The sequence below is a fragment of the Polyodon spathula genome, chromosome 16, assembly GCF_017654505.1.
Source record: "Polyodon spathula isolate WHYD16114869_AA chromosome 16, ASM1765450v1, whole genome shotgun sequence".
Classification (NCBI taxonomy): Eukaryota; Metazoa; Chordata; class Actinopteri; order Acipenseriformes; family Polyodontidae; genus Polyodon; species Polyodon spathula.
In genome coordinates, this window is record NC_054549.1 from 10818959 (window position 1) to 10836272 (window position 17314).

General features: G+C 42.7%; 1 protein-coding gene across 1 annotated transcript in view; it reads right to left on the bottom strand.

Moving 5' to 3' along the window:
- The window catches only part of LOC121329282 (espin-like), a 42477-nt gene that overhangs the window by 10018 nt on the left and 15145 nt on the right, over positions 1 to 17314 (bottom strand). The window contains 4 exon segments of the mRNA XM_041274816.1: positions 1023 to 1403; positions 2676 to 2824; positions 8129 to 8321; positions 10047 to 10208. Of these exon segments, the coding sequence (XP_041130750.1) occupies positions 1023 to 1403; positions 2676 to 2824; positions 8129 to 8321; positions 10047 to 10208 (885 nt within the window).

Below are 17314 nucleotides of genomic sequence, written 5' to 3' on the forward strand. Positions count from 1 at the left end.
AATCCAATTCATTTTGTAGTTTGTAAAACAAACAAACTGCAGCAGATTAGAAAATATATTATATATATATATATATATATATATATATATATATATATATATATATATATATATATATATATATATATATATATATATATATAGAAAATTACGGAGAGGCAGTGTGGTTGATATTTAATACACAGTAGCAGCTGTTGGTACTTGATGGTGAAGGAGGGATTACAAAGCAAACAGGCACACCTATAGACTGCAGACGGCAGGCAGCACACAGCACAGGGCTAATTCAAACACAGGGGCAGGGCTGTGACTCCTTAAGCTGAACTACATAAACTCTGGATGAACTATCACTTTGCATGTCAGTTCAGAAATGCATGACTAAGAGAAAGTTATTACGCAAAGGGGTATAGGCTGTGCGACTCCAAAATATTATTATTGATTCCTAAAACAGATCCTGCACTGGATTTATAACTAAGCATGTCTGGAATTCATTCTCCTTCCAATGGGATTTTCCCATTGCATGTATGTTTCAGCATGCATCTTCCCCTTTGAGTTTTACATATAAAATATGTAGATATCTGAATAGTCAAAGCTTTAACACAAAGCAACAGACTTGGAGTTAGCAATGTCTTTTTAGATCCTCTTTTCTACCATCTAGTAAACTGCAAAACTGCAACCAGGTCATCTCACGCAATGCAGGAAGCAATCCCCCAGTCCCCACTGGCTCCTGGGTCCAAACATTCTGGCTCTGAAAGAATGCACAGCGGGCAATACAAAAAACACACACTGGTCCGTGCACAGTATGAGCCTTGAGCATTGCTGGAATGAACTGTGTCATTTTACTTAAAAAAATAAATAAGCAACGCAAAATGTTTACTGGAGCAAAAGCTCTGTGAATACGTCTCTTTGATGAGGCTCGTGTCTCGTTTCCTGCTATAGCTGGAGACCCAGAAACCAGAGGGACCCCGCCACACCCCCTCCCCTGCACCCCTCCTGGCTTTCTCTCTCTGCTCTGCGTCTCCTACCTTTCGCCTGCTCTCGTCCTCCTCCTGGATCTTGAGCTGCAGCTTGCGCACCATCACCTGTCGCTTCCACTCGGGGATCGGCATGCCGCCCTCGTCGTGGGTGGGCACCAGGGTCTCCAAGTCTGCCAGGCTCATCTGGCTGGGCGGCTTGGAGTCTGCATTCCCATTCACCACCACGGGGGAGGGCTGCTGCTCCGCTGTCAGGGCTGCTGCCAGGGACTTGGGGCTCTGCCTATCACTGGGGGGAGCTGTGGGAGTGGCGGTGGGCTCTGTGGGGGTGGTGGGGGTCGCTGTGGGGCTTGTGGATGAAAGCTGGGCAGTAGGGGCTATTGGGTTTACTGGGACTGTTGAGGTCTGGGCTGGAGATGCAGGGACCTCTGCCTGCAAAAGAGAGAAGAGAAAGCAGATTTAATACAGCAAATGCACTGTAATCTAGGTTACTGATTCAAACATTTCCTGGAGCACCTGGACTAGGTTACAGAGACAGGAAGGAAAACCCTGGAATGACTACAAGGAATCAAGGGTCAGCCAATGAAAAGTCTTGTTGTCCCTGGGACTGTGAACTGGGTTATTTACCAACGTTAAAAGTAGGTCTGAAATTAATTTTGTTTCAAAATTGTTTGAGTGTGGGGGCCACAGCGAGGGAAGGGTTGAAACAAAAGATGAAAACATAAAGCTCCCACTTGTTCTCTTTCACAGAGCGCTAATTCTAGCTTTTTAGGTTAAAAACCATGTGAGCCAGACATGAACGCCACTGAGAGGTACAAATAACCCCTTTCAGCAGCCCTTTAACTGGCTTGCCAAAAAACCTATTAATTGCTTATTAATGAGCAGAGCAGCGATAGGATTTTCCAGCCAGCAGTGCTGCTGTGTAAGTAGCGGCAATGCCACACAGACTTGGTGCTATGGGAAGCAATAGCAAACTGGGGCATGCCTGAAAAACTTTGCACTCTACTGTAGGGTTTAAATATTCATCGCTATAAAAAAAAGCCTTCATCTATTATCATAGTTATTGATCAGCAGGCTGTTCTATAAATGGACGAAGAAGGAAGGAGAAATAAAAGAGTAGCCGTTCACAGCCACGGATCCTGAAGCTCAAGCAGAAAACCAAACAGTCAGTGTGATGTGTGCTTGTTTTTAGTACTGTAGCTCTAGATAAGCCTTGGAGGATTAAACCAAAGCCTTATGCAATAGGCAAGACAGTTTCATCATTCCACTGTACCATATGAGCCTGAGTGCAAACGCATGGGTGAACACACTGACGCCCAACTGCTACACGTGCATCACTAGCTAATGAGTCCCCAGTAACGACGTATCTTTATAAATGTTTATAAATGCCGATGCTTTAACCACATTGCACCAGCCTTGATCTTCAGACCCTTCGGTCACAAGTCAGCTGTGAACTGCATGCACACTGCATTCAGCCTGGTCTATCTCCCTCTTGCAAGTCTGCACGTGTGCATCTCTTCACCACCAAAGTTAAACAGGAAATAACCACGCTTTATGAACGCAGCTCTGCTGTTGAAGTGGTTGACTAAAAGTGTTCCGAAATGTAAAAGAAGTTTACGGAGACAGACCCGCCCAACACCTTATCTTCTGCTATATCGGTGTAACTGAACGTGTTATGATCGAGCGTGTGCAATGGGAACCTACGCTGGGACCAGTCTGCCCGCTGCCGGTGCTGTAGACAGTGGTGTACCCTTTAGTCTGGGGGGTTGGCTTCAAATTCTTCCCAGCTTTGATCTCCGCCAGCAGATCTGAGTTATCACCCGTCGGAGACATCATATTGAACGACTTTGTACCTAAAAGAAGAAAAGCCCAGTGAAAACCAACAACACTTCCATGCTGTTCTGTACGTCTGCAGTGCTATATTATACAAGACCTGGAAATAGGAATCTCTTTCTGCTCAAATCCTGTTTCAACACTGAAGCACTGCAGCTGATAGAGTTGAATTTCTTTGCATCGATTTTAAGTTTAAAAAGCTCTACTCTGGGCCAGTAGAATCTCAACAGACACTGTCGTTAATAACTGGGAATCGAGTTCGCAGCAATTCTAATTTTCCACTCTTTCTTTATAATGGGAATATGAATACAGTTGACCTTTTCCAAGAGCATAGGTCAACCCTTCCTCGTTTGCAGTCACAGCAGTGCAATACAGAGCTGAAGAAGTAGGACGCAGAAACAAAAAGAAAACAAAAAAATAAAATACCAGAACACCACAAGTAAAAGACGCAGCTCCTTTTAAAAATTCTAATTCAAAGCTATCTGTGTCTATTGCCAGATCACGAAAACCAATCAAACCACTTCAGGGCTGTGAAGCAAGTGTAATCACAGGACAGGTCAACAATATAGCAATAACCAGGTACTGTGTTATTCACAGAGACCTTAATACCTTTTACCAGAAAAGATAAAAAAAAAAAAAAAACACAAACACATAATTACTTTACCTGTCTTTAAACTGGCTTTAAAAATCTCTTCCGAATCCAAGCAACAACAAGAACTGTTATCCCTCTTTTATGCCTACTTGGGTTACAGAAATTCAAGAGAGCGAATATGCTGGACAAAGGCTGGGCTAACAACTCTCTCTCTCTCACTAGGAGAATACAGTGCTACTAGGAGGCCACCAAGGCCCGAGGGATCTAAAGGAATCGGCTCTAATGAGTAACGACGTGGATTGGCAGCCAAACTGGGAAGGAATTACGCCCCCAACCCACCCACCAGAAACCAAACTGTACAGCGTTCGTTCACATGGAGGATTAGTGACAAGCATCTGAACACAACAACAAGACACAATGAACTCTGACTAATGACTCCCGGTCTCAGACACTCCCGCAGACCACAACCTCTTTAAGTTTCAATGTTTTATACTGGATGCTGTATGTATGCCGGAACTCAAAAACCTTGGAATTGCTTTATACTTCAATGCATACACCTTGTTATCGCTTGCTGTTTTTTATATGCACTGGATCCAGATTATCTCCATTTTCCATACATACAGTTCAGCATAGGGTAAATTAACAAGCTAAACTCTCTTTTGAAACTCTCTTTGAGAACTGCACGACTGCATTATCCAGGCACACTGAAATTTAAATCCAAGGTAAACAACAACCACTTAAAGTTTATTTGATTGGTTAACAGACCACTGTCCTGTATAAACATTATACCTCAAACAAAGAGATGAATAAGCATCATCAAAACCCACATGCACCCAGATCAACCTATGAATGAAAGTCACACACCTCGATCGAACCTATTAATTCACCTGAGCACAGGGGGCCTGGAGCGCTCCCAATACAGATCCAGTACCGCCTCACAGCCAGCTGCAAACTGACTGTCTGAACTCACAGAGTGCAACCAGACTCTTCCACAAGGAGTCTCCTCTACAAAGTGGGACAATGACACAGACACCAAAAGGAATGCACATGTTACAGGACGGCGGCTGGGCGCGAATCCGCCAACCCCACGCGCCGCAAGCAAGCGTCTTAACCGCCATGCAAAACAGCCGGGCCCGTCTGCATTTCATGCTTTTAGAGCTTTTCATTTCATCTCAGAACCGAATCCGTAACGGCAGTGTATCACACAACACTGCCCGTTACACAGCACCTGGCAAATAACGCCACGCTCAACAGAGCTGAACACTCCTCGATAAAACCAAAACTACATTGAGAATAATAGCTCAGCTAGACAAAAGATCTGGTTGAGTGATTGAGGAAACCTCGGCTAACTAACTCAGTATGTTAAATGAAGGTTCAGCAGTGACACAGCCCACTCGTTCATATTATATACACTGTATAGCTGGCTCTGTGGAGCTGTTCAACGATAGCACAGGGTTCTGGATGACATCACGAATAGACGGGAGGTTGAATTAGCATTAGACATTTGGAACATTGCAATATTGGGAAATCATATGGGGCAGTTAACCTGGGAAACCATGTGTCAGTATATAATAATAAGAATAAGAATAAGAATAAGAATAAGAATAAGAAGAATAATAATATCCCTGCAGAACCCATATTTATTTACACTGATCCAAATGACCATAAACACAAACAAACACTGCACCTTATGCATCTCATGCAACTAAAGACAAAAAGATCCACTGTAGCTGAGATCTTTATATTGCACAATAAAAGCAACACTAAAACCAGGCTAACCCACAGATACAGAAATAACTAGCACCAAAACAAAGCCTACCTTTAGTTAGATCCTTGCCCTCAACAAATCCACAGACTATGTATCTCCAGTAAGCATCAAGAGCAACCCATCTACTCTCCCCCTCATACACGCCAGGTCTGACTGCAATAGTGATATGCAAAGTGCCTTGGGTGTTATCCTTTGATGGGGTTTTTGAATAAATAGGGGTGTGGAAAGGCATATTCTATCACTGGAAAATGCACAGCCCATCCTTCTGGATCCACATAACAATAAAACTGGGATTCAACATTAATGAATAGGCTGTCACAATGGAACTGGGGGTGTGCGGAACCCATAGGCTGTCACAATGGAACCGCAGGTGTGTGGAACCCATAGGCTGTCACAATGGAACGGAAGGTGTGTGGAACCCATAGGCTGTCACAATGGAACGGAAGGTGTGTGGAACCCATAGGCTGTCACAATGGAACAGAAGGTGTGTGGAACCCATAGGCTGTCACAATGGAACAGAAGGTGTGTGGAACCCATAGGCTGTCACAATGGAACAGAAGGTGTGTGGAATGCAGACAGAATGTTGGTGAAATGACACGGGCAGCCTCACATGGTTAAATCATTCTCTATAGCACATCTGCACAATTACAGGTACATCACAGACTAAAGCATTGCAATACATATATAGAAAATCTCTTTCACAGACAAGTGGGTCTATTTCAGTAATCTCATAAAGCCTTAACATTTATACAGGCGTCAGTTCATTGTATTTTTTTGTATGTTGGTAAGACCCATGAGCAAAGAAAACACCCACTGTTGGATCATTAAAATTGACACACAAAAAAAATCTACAAAGTGATATAAAACATTACGGAGTACTGGCACTCGTTTCTTTAACTCTGCAGACAGAGCTAGGGAGCAGGCTGCAGTGTCTGTACTTACTTTTCATTTGTCTGAGTGCAATCGCTTCTAGGTTGGAAAGAGAGGTAGCATTTAGGGGAGGGAGAGGGGTGAAGGAGCAATGCGACAGGGGGACCGAGGGGGGGGGGATTGTTTTGCAATCACACAGAGAGGAAATGACACAGCATCACGCAGGCGGGTTTGTGTTGATGGCAGGCATGGGAAACGCAGAGGCAAAATAACGGATGGTGGAAGGATTGGAGTGAACAGGAAGGAAGTGGAAAATAAAAAGAACAAGAAAAGAAAAAATAAATCTTGTTAGTTAAAATGGAAGCAAAATGGGGCCTGCGTTAGAAAAGAAAAATCTTTCAATTACCTGACCTGTACAAAAAAATGTAATTACACTGATGGTGTTGTAACTAGTTGTGTTATTACAGAAAGGTTGCTGTTATTACAATGTAATTACACACACGTTTATGTATTTACGATACACTATCACTGATATATAACAATGACTTTGCATTTACTGTTCAACAGAGGTGTAATTAGCTGAAGCCATGTAATGTAAAGCATCCTTTTAATGCACGCACACGCGCCCTAGCTTATTCACATAACGAGTCTGCCAATTACTAATGAGCAATTAAACAACGATTCAACTGCATGTGCTCAAACACTGCTGAGACATTAACAGCTAACCATCTGTAACTCTCCACTCAAGGGTGTCCTTTGAGCGCATGGAAGGGTGTCAGCGTTTAAAAGCCGATGTTCACGCTTCTAAAGGATTGGAAGCACGAACGTATTGTGTTGCTTTGACTTAAATGATAATAATACTCTGACAAAAGAGCAATCCCGCGAATGCATCTGCAACAGCAGCATCCTGAGGGTCTTTAACTATCACTGAACCAATGCAATTGAACGCGTCGCGCAATCCTGTAAAGAGAGAGCACCCAGGAACCAGTCAGCTCAATAAGGATTTGCAATAAGACACAAATCATAAAAACAAGATGCAAAAACAAAACAAATGAACAAACACTCAACCTTACCAGCTGACCCCCAACATATTTCAGGAGAGCTGTAGCAAATATACTGAAGGATCAAAGCCTTTCAGGGTACCAGTATTGCCTGGCACTGCCCTGATAACTGAGCCTCTTACAAGCACACTACCTGTAACCTGGGACCATTTACAACATTACAGAACACAACACCAACTCCCAGGTAATTATACCCTCTGTTACATAAACATAATACCGGCTAGCTCATGTTTTTATAATGTGCCATTGCTCTTCAATGATCCATTACTGCTTTCAGAACAAACACATTCTGTAATAACCAATTCTTTCCAGCAACCAGGTGGACGGCCATTTCACAACAACTCTCACAACTAGCATCTTAAAGCCCTTAGAGGTCTTTATTACACAGAATAATGGATGTCTTTAGGCAAAGGATGACACAATTGGGTTGCACAGTAGTGTTCTACAGCACAGAGGCGTCCCAGCCAAGAGATCCGTATCAGGAATAACTCAGATTCATAACAGCTGACTAAATAACCTTACGAAACACGGCTATAAAGTACATTTAACAAGGGTTTAAAAATCAACGGAGAAAGAGTCTTACTGGAGTCGATCCAGAGACATTCAGATATAAACACAATGAATGCACAATTCTGATTTCTATTACAGTCTCTGATAAACAAATCCCTTGACACTGAGCTTACTGTATGATTAAACCCAATTAAAAATGTGTAAAAAAAAAAAAAATAATAATCTGTTTGGGAATTACACAGCTCAAAGTCAAGATGAGGCATGCCTTGGAGAATTGATCAAAATCTAATACAAATTCGACATTACAGTGCTTTTAAAAAAAAGTTTTTAAATATGAATGTATAAATACAGGGCTGCCCTGGTAAAGCTTGAAAACAAAACAATTGCATTTTTCTCGAAATGATCTATCCTTCATCTACATCGTTTGTGAATGTTGCTGCTAATATGAAGCAATGCTACGTGGCTCTGTGGCTCTTCTGCACAGCAGAGGCTCAGAGCCAGCATATAACCCAGGTGTACTCACTGCCTGCAGAGGAGGACGGCCGGCGCTGGGTGCTGTTGTCTTGGGGCGTGTCGGTGGGCAGCGGGGGGGGAGGGGGGGGAGTCGGCATGCTCTCTGCTGGAGGGGGAGGAGGTGGAGGGGCTGGCAGCACCTCAGAGGTCCCGTTTTGCTGGCTGGTCCCACTCGCCGCTGCTTCTTCAAGCAAGAGAGACCCCTGGGGTTCAATTAAAGAACAGAGGATGCACAACTGAGATGATTTACTTATTTACAGACCAGCACATCTATATCAGCTGTCCTCAAAGCGGTAATGCAATGTGTCCCTCTGACCATATAATCCTGAATTCTGCAAAAGTCTTGCATCATAAGAGTGATTTAACCCATTACAGTAGACTCATTCCAATCTCTGCAGCTGGACAATTTTATACATTTGCTGCCAATTTTGATGCCATTATATTATACCTTTCGGGAATAAGCAGTTAGTTTACTGTCTAGGGAGAGAAAACAACCCTATGGGAAATACCTACACTGTACGTGCACTGATCTGCTCTGGGGAACTTTTTGCTCCATGTAAAAGGACTCCAGCTGCTGCAGCTGCAAAGCCAACATCAGCTCGTAAAGTGGAGGTCATGCATCAGCAGCCGTCAAGGGATCTCATTCAGATGACTAGCTGGGCTCTGTGTTAGACCATCTGGTGGACAGTCACAGGCAGATGGAGCAAAGGGAGACTCGAATCGGCTCAGCGAAGATTAGACTGACCACCAGCCCACAACACTAAATACCATCCCGCCCCACCATTCCTGGGAATATCTCATACACCCTAATAGCATCCCGAGGAGAGTGGGGCAGATCCACAAGGCTTTCAGAGACCCCCCCCCCACGGCTCTATCTTAATTGGAGCCTGGAGGCTTTACACTCATAGTGTGTCGTTCACTTTGCATGCTTCCTTATTGCACAGATATGAACTAATCTTTTTTTTTCCGGAAAGGAGAGGGCAATTCATTCCTAGTTTTGAAATGTAATCATGCTAATTTTGCATTCTGCATCAGTGTCTAAAAAAAGAAATCACTTCAACTGGACGGTGGCATATTATATTTAAACTTGCCCCCACATAAACAAATCACTTTTTGCATGTTACATATGCAGGGTAATAAATGCCAGCTGCTGTAACAAGAGAGAATATGCAAGGTAAGGTAGCAGGTTATATCTTTGCAGTTTTCATTACAGAAGACAATGAATTAGGCTGGGAGAGGCTCTCAGCCTGGACGAGGTGCTGAAGGAGATGTAATTGAGCACCGTCAGCTTAGCCCTTTTCTTTTAGAAGGTTTTGCTGTGCAATTGTACTCATAAATCCCTCAGGACATCCTTGTAAACGAGATGATGCACTTCAGTGATTTCTACTGCTTTCAAAGTATTTTATATAAAGAAATTCAGCCAAAGGTTTTGCATCACCCTATAGAATTAACTAATTTTGCTTCATAAAGTTGAATGAAACCTGTTGAATAATAATGTTACGTTAATGCATTAAATTACATACCACTTTCTATTTTCTCATATATTAGTACTGCACTACTTTTGCGATATCATTTTGTTTCTTTGATGACATGTTAAATAAAACATCTAAATTATGTTAACATAGCTTTTTTTTTTTTTTTTTTTTAAATGATGTCTTAATCCTAAAATTCTCGGTGAAGCAAAACTTTTGGCTACAGCTGTAAACTTTGCCCTAACCTTAGCTGGTAAGTTAAGCTAATCAAATAGACAAACAACCATACTGACGCCTTGCTAATAGATTATCAACTTATTTCATAAATGCGCTTCCAGTACAGTAGCTCTCATACGTCAACACCAAGCCTGTTCCCATGATTAATGACATCACAGTGACCCTGACCCTTAACCTTGCCCCCCCCCCCAGCCACCACCCCGAACCCTCACTTCATACCTTCTCGTTGGGTGCCATGGCCCTGCTTGCCTGTTTGTCCGCCGTGTCGCTGCCGAGTGATTTGTAATAATCCCCAGTACTAGGCTGCTTGTTAAAGTTTCTGGATTTCCTGTTGGAGTCGACTCTTCGCAGTCTCTCTGGGGTGCCGTCTCCTGGAGTCGACTGCGAGGCAAATGCAAAAAGGAGAAGAAGAGAGCTACTGAACAAAATGGAATGCTGCACTAAATGATGACAATTAGCCAATTTTAATAAATTAAAATTAATACATAAAAAAACACCCCTTCCAAACAAAGAATGGTTCTGTAACTTGTACTGAACAAAAGCTGTGTTTGCCTTTTGTTTGCCTTCAATAGAGATTAAATGACACATGCTCAATGCAAATGAGCTGGTGGTGGCGAGCACTGGATAATCTGAAACACACAGGGCTCCCTTGCACTGCAGTCAAAGCCTTTCTGGGCTTACATTCTAGAAACATCCACCACAACCCTTCCCAAAGGGGTGTGGACGTAACTTACAGACCCCCTCGTCTTTTTAATTTAGGAGAAGTCTTTTGATTTTAGTATTTTGTGCATGCATCGATGTCATCTATAAAAAAAAAGTACCAGCACTTTATAATCGTCTCGTTAGCCAAAATCCCTTCTGCACGGCGCTCAGGTAGATGCAGCAAGCAAGCAATTGTCAAACCCCAAGCTCATTTCTGCAGTGCTGGTGCTGTTGCAAGCAGGGTTGCTTGCTGTAAATCAGGGGTTTTCAATCAGGGGTTTGCAGTTTTCAAGGGGTGCAAATACAGGATCAGGTTTCAGCATCAGGCTTGCAATAAAAAGGACTTTTCATTCATCTCAGCTTTCCAGTAACAATTCTACTGAGCTCTCGTAAGCTTTCCAGTTAACCATTACAAAGGAGTTAGAGGCTCAACAGCATTACAGCAAGCAGGTCCAAGAGACAGTGCACCTGCCTAAGGTACTGTATGTAGACACAAGAAATACTTCAGCTATTCTTTTATACTGTATATGAAAGCGACCTGATACAGCAGGTTTTACTTACTTACTTCCTGCTAGATAACAAAAGGTAAAGAATCTAGCAAGCAATGCTATTGCTTAGTGAAAGGATCACTGGCTTTCTCATTGGCTAGCCATTGTTCCTTGTTAAGGAACTTGGAATTTTCATTCCAGCAAGAGTTTGAAGATTCTATGCTGGTTCTCAGGTTTGATTAGGGCCATTCGACTGGAACGTGATTGCCTTGTATATTGTACAGCACAGAATTCAGTTTCTAAAGCTAGTTGAAAAGTTGGTGGGACACATCCGACAGTCAGAACTTCTGTGAAAACTACTTCACATCCATTGATGATCCACTGTTACCTAGCAGACTGACCAGCCTCATGTCTGAATGCTTGCTAAATGGTCTTGCTGTTTTATTAACAATGATCAGTGATTTGTGTTATACTGGATAGATAGATAGGGTTAACAGCAGCTTATAAAATATAATGTCATTTGTAAATTTCCTGCTGACATAGCTAGAAATTTGCTAGTTAAAGTTTTCTGTAAATGTACAGAATTCACTGGACACCATATGTTTTTTCTGTCAGCTGTGTATTTTCCTAATGCAAACGGAGGATTTGAATGGCCAGCTTCACACAGAAACAATAAGCAAATCCTGCAGTGACGACTGTCTGTGATTTTCCCTTCATTTTACAATACAGGACAACAGCCAGTAATGCCCAACCCTTTCATTTTCTAATACTTTTATTAACTTATGACAAATAACAGACCAGTCCTGCAATGAATAGTGAACAATTTATTCTCAGCCACTGGCTTTTCATTTGAAGTTGTCCGTGTTTAACACAGTTTGCCCATATTGCTTCTAAACTGTGTTGTTTCTTGAGTACTTTCCGATGCTCACAAACGGAGATAAAAGAGCATTCAGAACAGAAAATAGGAGGCTCTTTTTTACACAGAGAATTGTGGGAGTCTGGAACCAATTCCCCAGTAATTTTGTTGAAGCTGACACCCTGGGATCCTTCAAGAAGCTGCTCGATGAGATTCTGGGATCAATAAGCTACTCGCAACCAAACGAACAAGATGATCTGAGCGGCTTCCTCTCGATTGTAAACTTTCTGATGTTGTTATCTGTACAGAGACACAAAGCGCAGGGAATACAGTGCTCTGATTGGCTAGTGAAGACAGCGTGGTTTGGAATACATGACATGCAGCACATAGCTTTACAGGAATGTGTTGATAACCAGCTAGGGGAACTCCGGGGCTGCGCCAGTTCAGAACAGCACACTAACACAACCAACACCTACCCTTTCACTCCTCCAGACCACCAGCCTAGATAACTGTGGGGCACCAAAATTGTTCCAGCACAGTTAATGACACTCTCAGCTAGTTCTGGGATAATACTGTTGTCGCTTGTCATTTTCGTATGATCACATTTCTTTGTAGCATTAATGTAACTGAACCTCAACATCAAATGAATGTATGTTTATGCCATGCAGAACAAAGCATCTCTGTATTTTGTCCCTTTTTTATTTCCTAAGCAATCATACCAAGTTAGGGTCTAAAATGGCTTTTGCTGTTTCCAAAGATGCATGTTTGCATACACCTACACTGTTCCAGAACAACCTTACGGTTCGTTTGAAGTTCACAGAATACACAGCATACACCCCCAATACGATTGAAACTAGCTTCCGATTATAAACATTCAAAGGACAGACCTCTTTGAATGATATACAGTATATTGCAAAATCTGCACATAGTGTTCTCCCACAATCCATAATGAATCTGTGGATGTATCTGATCACTAATCCATAATAGAGAGCATTGACAATCATGATTATATATATATATATATATATATATATATATATATATATATATATATATATATATATATATATATATATATACATATAACCATTTGAAATATATATCAGGATGGATCTAAAAAGCACAACTCCTTCGACAAGTACTCGAGTCTCTGACACATACATTGTAATTACCTTTCCTTTAATCTGTTTCCCTCTTTTACTGCCTAGTCTGAATATATATATTTTTTTTAATCAGACTAGTTCCATTTGAATTTTATAACCTGGGTTCATCTAGTAAGCTATATACAGAATTGATATCCCAATATTAAAACACTTTTATTGTATGATTGAGGGTCCATAAAGTTATGGATAAACCATCCTTATAAAAGCCTCAGTAATTCATTGAACTGGTACGGAAGGCAAACTGTTCCCTTACCTGCAAGTTCCCTGTCTGTCTCCAGCCGCCTGCCTTGCCTGCACTGAACAAAGGCTGTGGACTGCAAAGAGCCCAGGTGTCACCTGATCTCTAGTCCCTGTTACCTGTGTCACACTACCTGCCCTCTCACTTTACCCATGTCCCTCATTAATAATCCACACCTATCACATCACAGGGACAGGCATTACATCACTTTCTAGTCCTGGTCCAATCAGGGAGCTGCAGGCTTGCATCTCTCCCATGCAAAGAAGTGCATAATGAACTAGCTTTGCAGTTCACCTGAAAAGGTGGGTGCTTATGCTGGTTTTAGAAGGGATTGTTGCATTTCAGAACAACGCTGCACTTTTGCTGCAATCTGATCTAGATACATGTCACAAATTCGGCTGATTGAATCTGGAGCATACTTTAATAATGTGTTAAACTACAAGCATGCATGAAATCAGACATGGATATAATAAAGCAATAGGACACTTCACATGCAAGCCTTTTTTTCTTCAAACTGTTTGGAGTACCTGTATCGTATGCCTGCATGTTGGGGCTGCATGTGACAGTAGTAGCAATAACAGAGTCCTGTTCTGGAAGTGCTAAAGCTGAGAGAACCCTTTTCCTTACAGGAAGTGCTAAAGCTGAGATAGGGCTCCCTTTACAAACACAGCTAGCAGCTCTTTCCTGTTGCATAGTAACAACGTGGGTAAAAACAGAAGGCCAGACACAGAGGGGATTAGCGATGACCTTTGTCCCTAATTACGAAGGATCAGCATTTGGGTTTCCTTGCAAAAAAACAGGCCAGTGAAGTAGTTTCAGGAAGCAATTGCTCTCAGCTGTGTTTCGTCAGCTTCATTGGGTTTGCTCTCAGGTGTATATTGCCTCGCTATTTTTGAAGTTTCGAGTCAATTGTCACTTTCAAAAGTGCTACGCCAAAGCAAGTTATTTATTTCCGAATGGCACGTTTTACATTTGTGTTACATTTATATTTTCCATTCAGTTAGGTTTGCCAATAAATGCCACGGTTGGCACAGGGCATTAGTATTTTACAACATGCAAACTGGATGCAAATCTCTGATTACAATAAATACCCCACTGCTACTGTCATTGCCTTAAATAAGCTTGGCGGTCACAACATAACACTGTCAAGGGGGTGTTTGCAAAGCCACCAGAAGCAGATTGACGTGAGCAGCCTGCAAGGTGTTTACACTGTTCTGCAGCGATATGCGAGCTTTCTACAACAATCACAGCAGTAATGTGTGCAGCCTTGCACAGGGACACACCCACAGTGCTATCGGCAACAGCTATCAGTGAGTTGGAACTTGCCATCTTGCCCATTGTGACTTGAAACCACAAAGAAGTTGCTTGCTTGTTATGTATGACAGTCATTTGCATGGCAAATCAACCAGTCGCACAAGGGTGAGTCCGTTTACATAAAAGGGTGTGCTGAGTATTGCACGTGGGGTCAGCGCTGGTTCTGATCTGGTCTTGTCATACAGCATGTTGCCGCATTTCCTTTCTGTGGTGAGCTGGTTGTCGTTCCCTGATTTTTGTGTGTGTGTTTTTGTTCCTGGGCTCCTGCCTCTTTCCGTAGCCGACCTCAATTAACAGTATCTCTGCCTGCCTCCTGAGAGGAAGCTGTGTGTTTAATTGTTAATGATTCAGGGGCAGCAGGATCATTAGCTGGGAATGGACACAGGTTTAATTAAAACAACCCCCATCCAGTATCACCTGAGCTTCACTGCCACGCACTCAAATATACATACACGGTATACAGAGCAAAATGTATGTCAGCTTTTGTACACTAAGGACATGTTTGTATCAGTGTATATTATATATATAAAATAAAATGGGTACTTAGAATGGTGATCAGTGAAAAATAGGAAACTAATTTCCCACTTAAGTCAACCACCACCAGTCGTACTGCATTGCTAGTTAATTGATCTGGGTTACCGCAAAGCAATCAGGCCATTACAATGTTTTGCATGTATCCAATCATCTCTCCAGGGCAGCGGTGCACAACCCTGACTCTCTAGACCCAATCAGGTCCTGAGTGAGTAAAACTGAACAACCAAAATTTCAGCATTCGCTGATCTCAAGGTGCGTCTCTGAGCATAAGGTGGCCAGCAGTTCCTGTAAAGGCCTGAAACCATGCAGCAAGTGCAATTAAGTAACCTAGACCCTGACTGGAGTAAGGACCTGGACTGGAATGGATCGTAATGCCCACTGATATATGGATACAAAGACATATGCTTGCAAGCATTGCTGGAACCCTGGCGATTCTGAATTTCATTGGAAGCTGGTGCAGCTTAGAGTAAATCGGTCCGTGATCGTGGGATAGCGAGGCTTTTGAACCAGTATTCAGGGCCCCCCCGTTTGTTTGGTATAATTAGAGTAGAAGAGCTAACTCCGTTGACCTTTCACCTAGAAACGTATCCCTTCGGCCACTCTCGTTCTCCTGCCAGCCGCACACAGGGCTCACGTTTCTGAGACACACAAAACAGAGCAGACTTCGCTTTCAGCGGCCCGAAGCCATGATGAAAAGGAAACACACACTGAAGGGATCGGTGTGATTGACTGTGGAATCTGCAGGGTCATTAATAATCAGACCTGGCTGGTGCACAGTGTGGTGCTAACTGTACCTGCTCTACAAGAGCCAGACCCCATTATTCTCCAGCTAAAACACACTTGCTGTGTATTTCAAAAATGCATACAGCACAGAACAAGAGACAAGCTGCATGCGTAAAGATCTGATTTTAAAATAGGTCTTTTTTAAAAACACAATATATCGAAAATAATGCGAAAAATCTATAGTATAATGCAAATTGCTGTACGCAAAATCTATAGTATATCATCAAGATGAAACAATGAACAACCGTGCTGAGGATGATCTTCTACCTTTAATGCCATTTACAACTTAACTGTTACACCATCCTCACAGTGCAATTAAAGCAATTAAAAGCCAGCGCATCAAAGACTTGCCACCTTCATTAGCGCTGTGTACAAACCCTGCCGATAATACACAGCCTCATTAGCACGGGGCTCAACTACTTCATTGTTCGCTTTCCCCTGACCTCCGCCCACCAGCCCCTTTGCAAACACAGGAGACATCCCTGCCCCTGAGCCCCCTCTGGAAAGGAACATTGTTTAATTGCAAAACAAATGAAGCGATCAGTGCACAAACCGAATGGACTGAGCTGTGCGCCTGCCTCTAATCCCTCTGGGAATCCACGTAGCTTCACCCCAGTGACTGTGCTCCAGTGCCCTCCACGAGTCTCGTGGAAAACGTGCTGCTGGACAGGGCTGCAGACCAGCTGAGTGAATGAATGCAGGGGGTCAGAGACGTGGTTTGCAGCACAGCTCGTTGGAGAGAGACCTGACCGCCCGTTCCAATCAACAGACCTTGAATGGTTGAATGTTCAGCTGGGATGCATCAGTAGCTGCCACTCAGTATCTCTTCATGCAAACTCTTTGCTGTCAAACCTGTGTTAGGGGTGTGCAAAAACTCATACTCGCACTCAGAATTGCCTTTAAAGAAGTATTTACCAATCAGCCATTCAATAAATCCATTGGAAGTTAATAATTTCATAAGGCCGCGACCGTCCAATGAAAAGCTGTCTGCCACTGATTGGTACTCCGTTGTAAACGCGATGAAAAGCTGGCTGCCATTGATTGGAATCACTGCTTGCAAGGCGTCACTTGGATGCCACGAATTTAATTGCCGTCACGGTTAATGCAGAGTCCTCATCCTCATGTTGAAAGGCCCCCTCTGTCGAGACGTGTTCTGTCCCGTTTCTAATGTCATCGTGAGCATTTTTATGCCGTTGATGAAGTGACGTGTACAGATGTCAGCTGCAGCGCCCTCTGTGGCCCATGGTGGGCTCTGCAAAGCGTCAAAGAGATCTATTCACCCTGCACATATACTGGTATTAAAGTTCTGTTGCTACAGCTCCCTATATAGAACACTTTTAGGCAGTCCCTTGAACAAGTATTATAAACATGTTCAACTGTACTTCTTATCTTTTTCATAGTTATAGGTC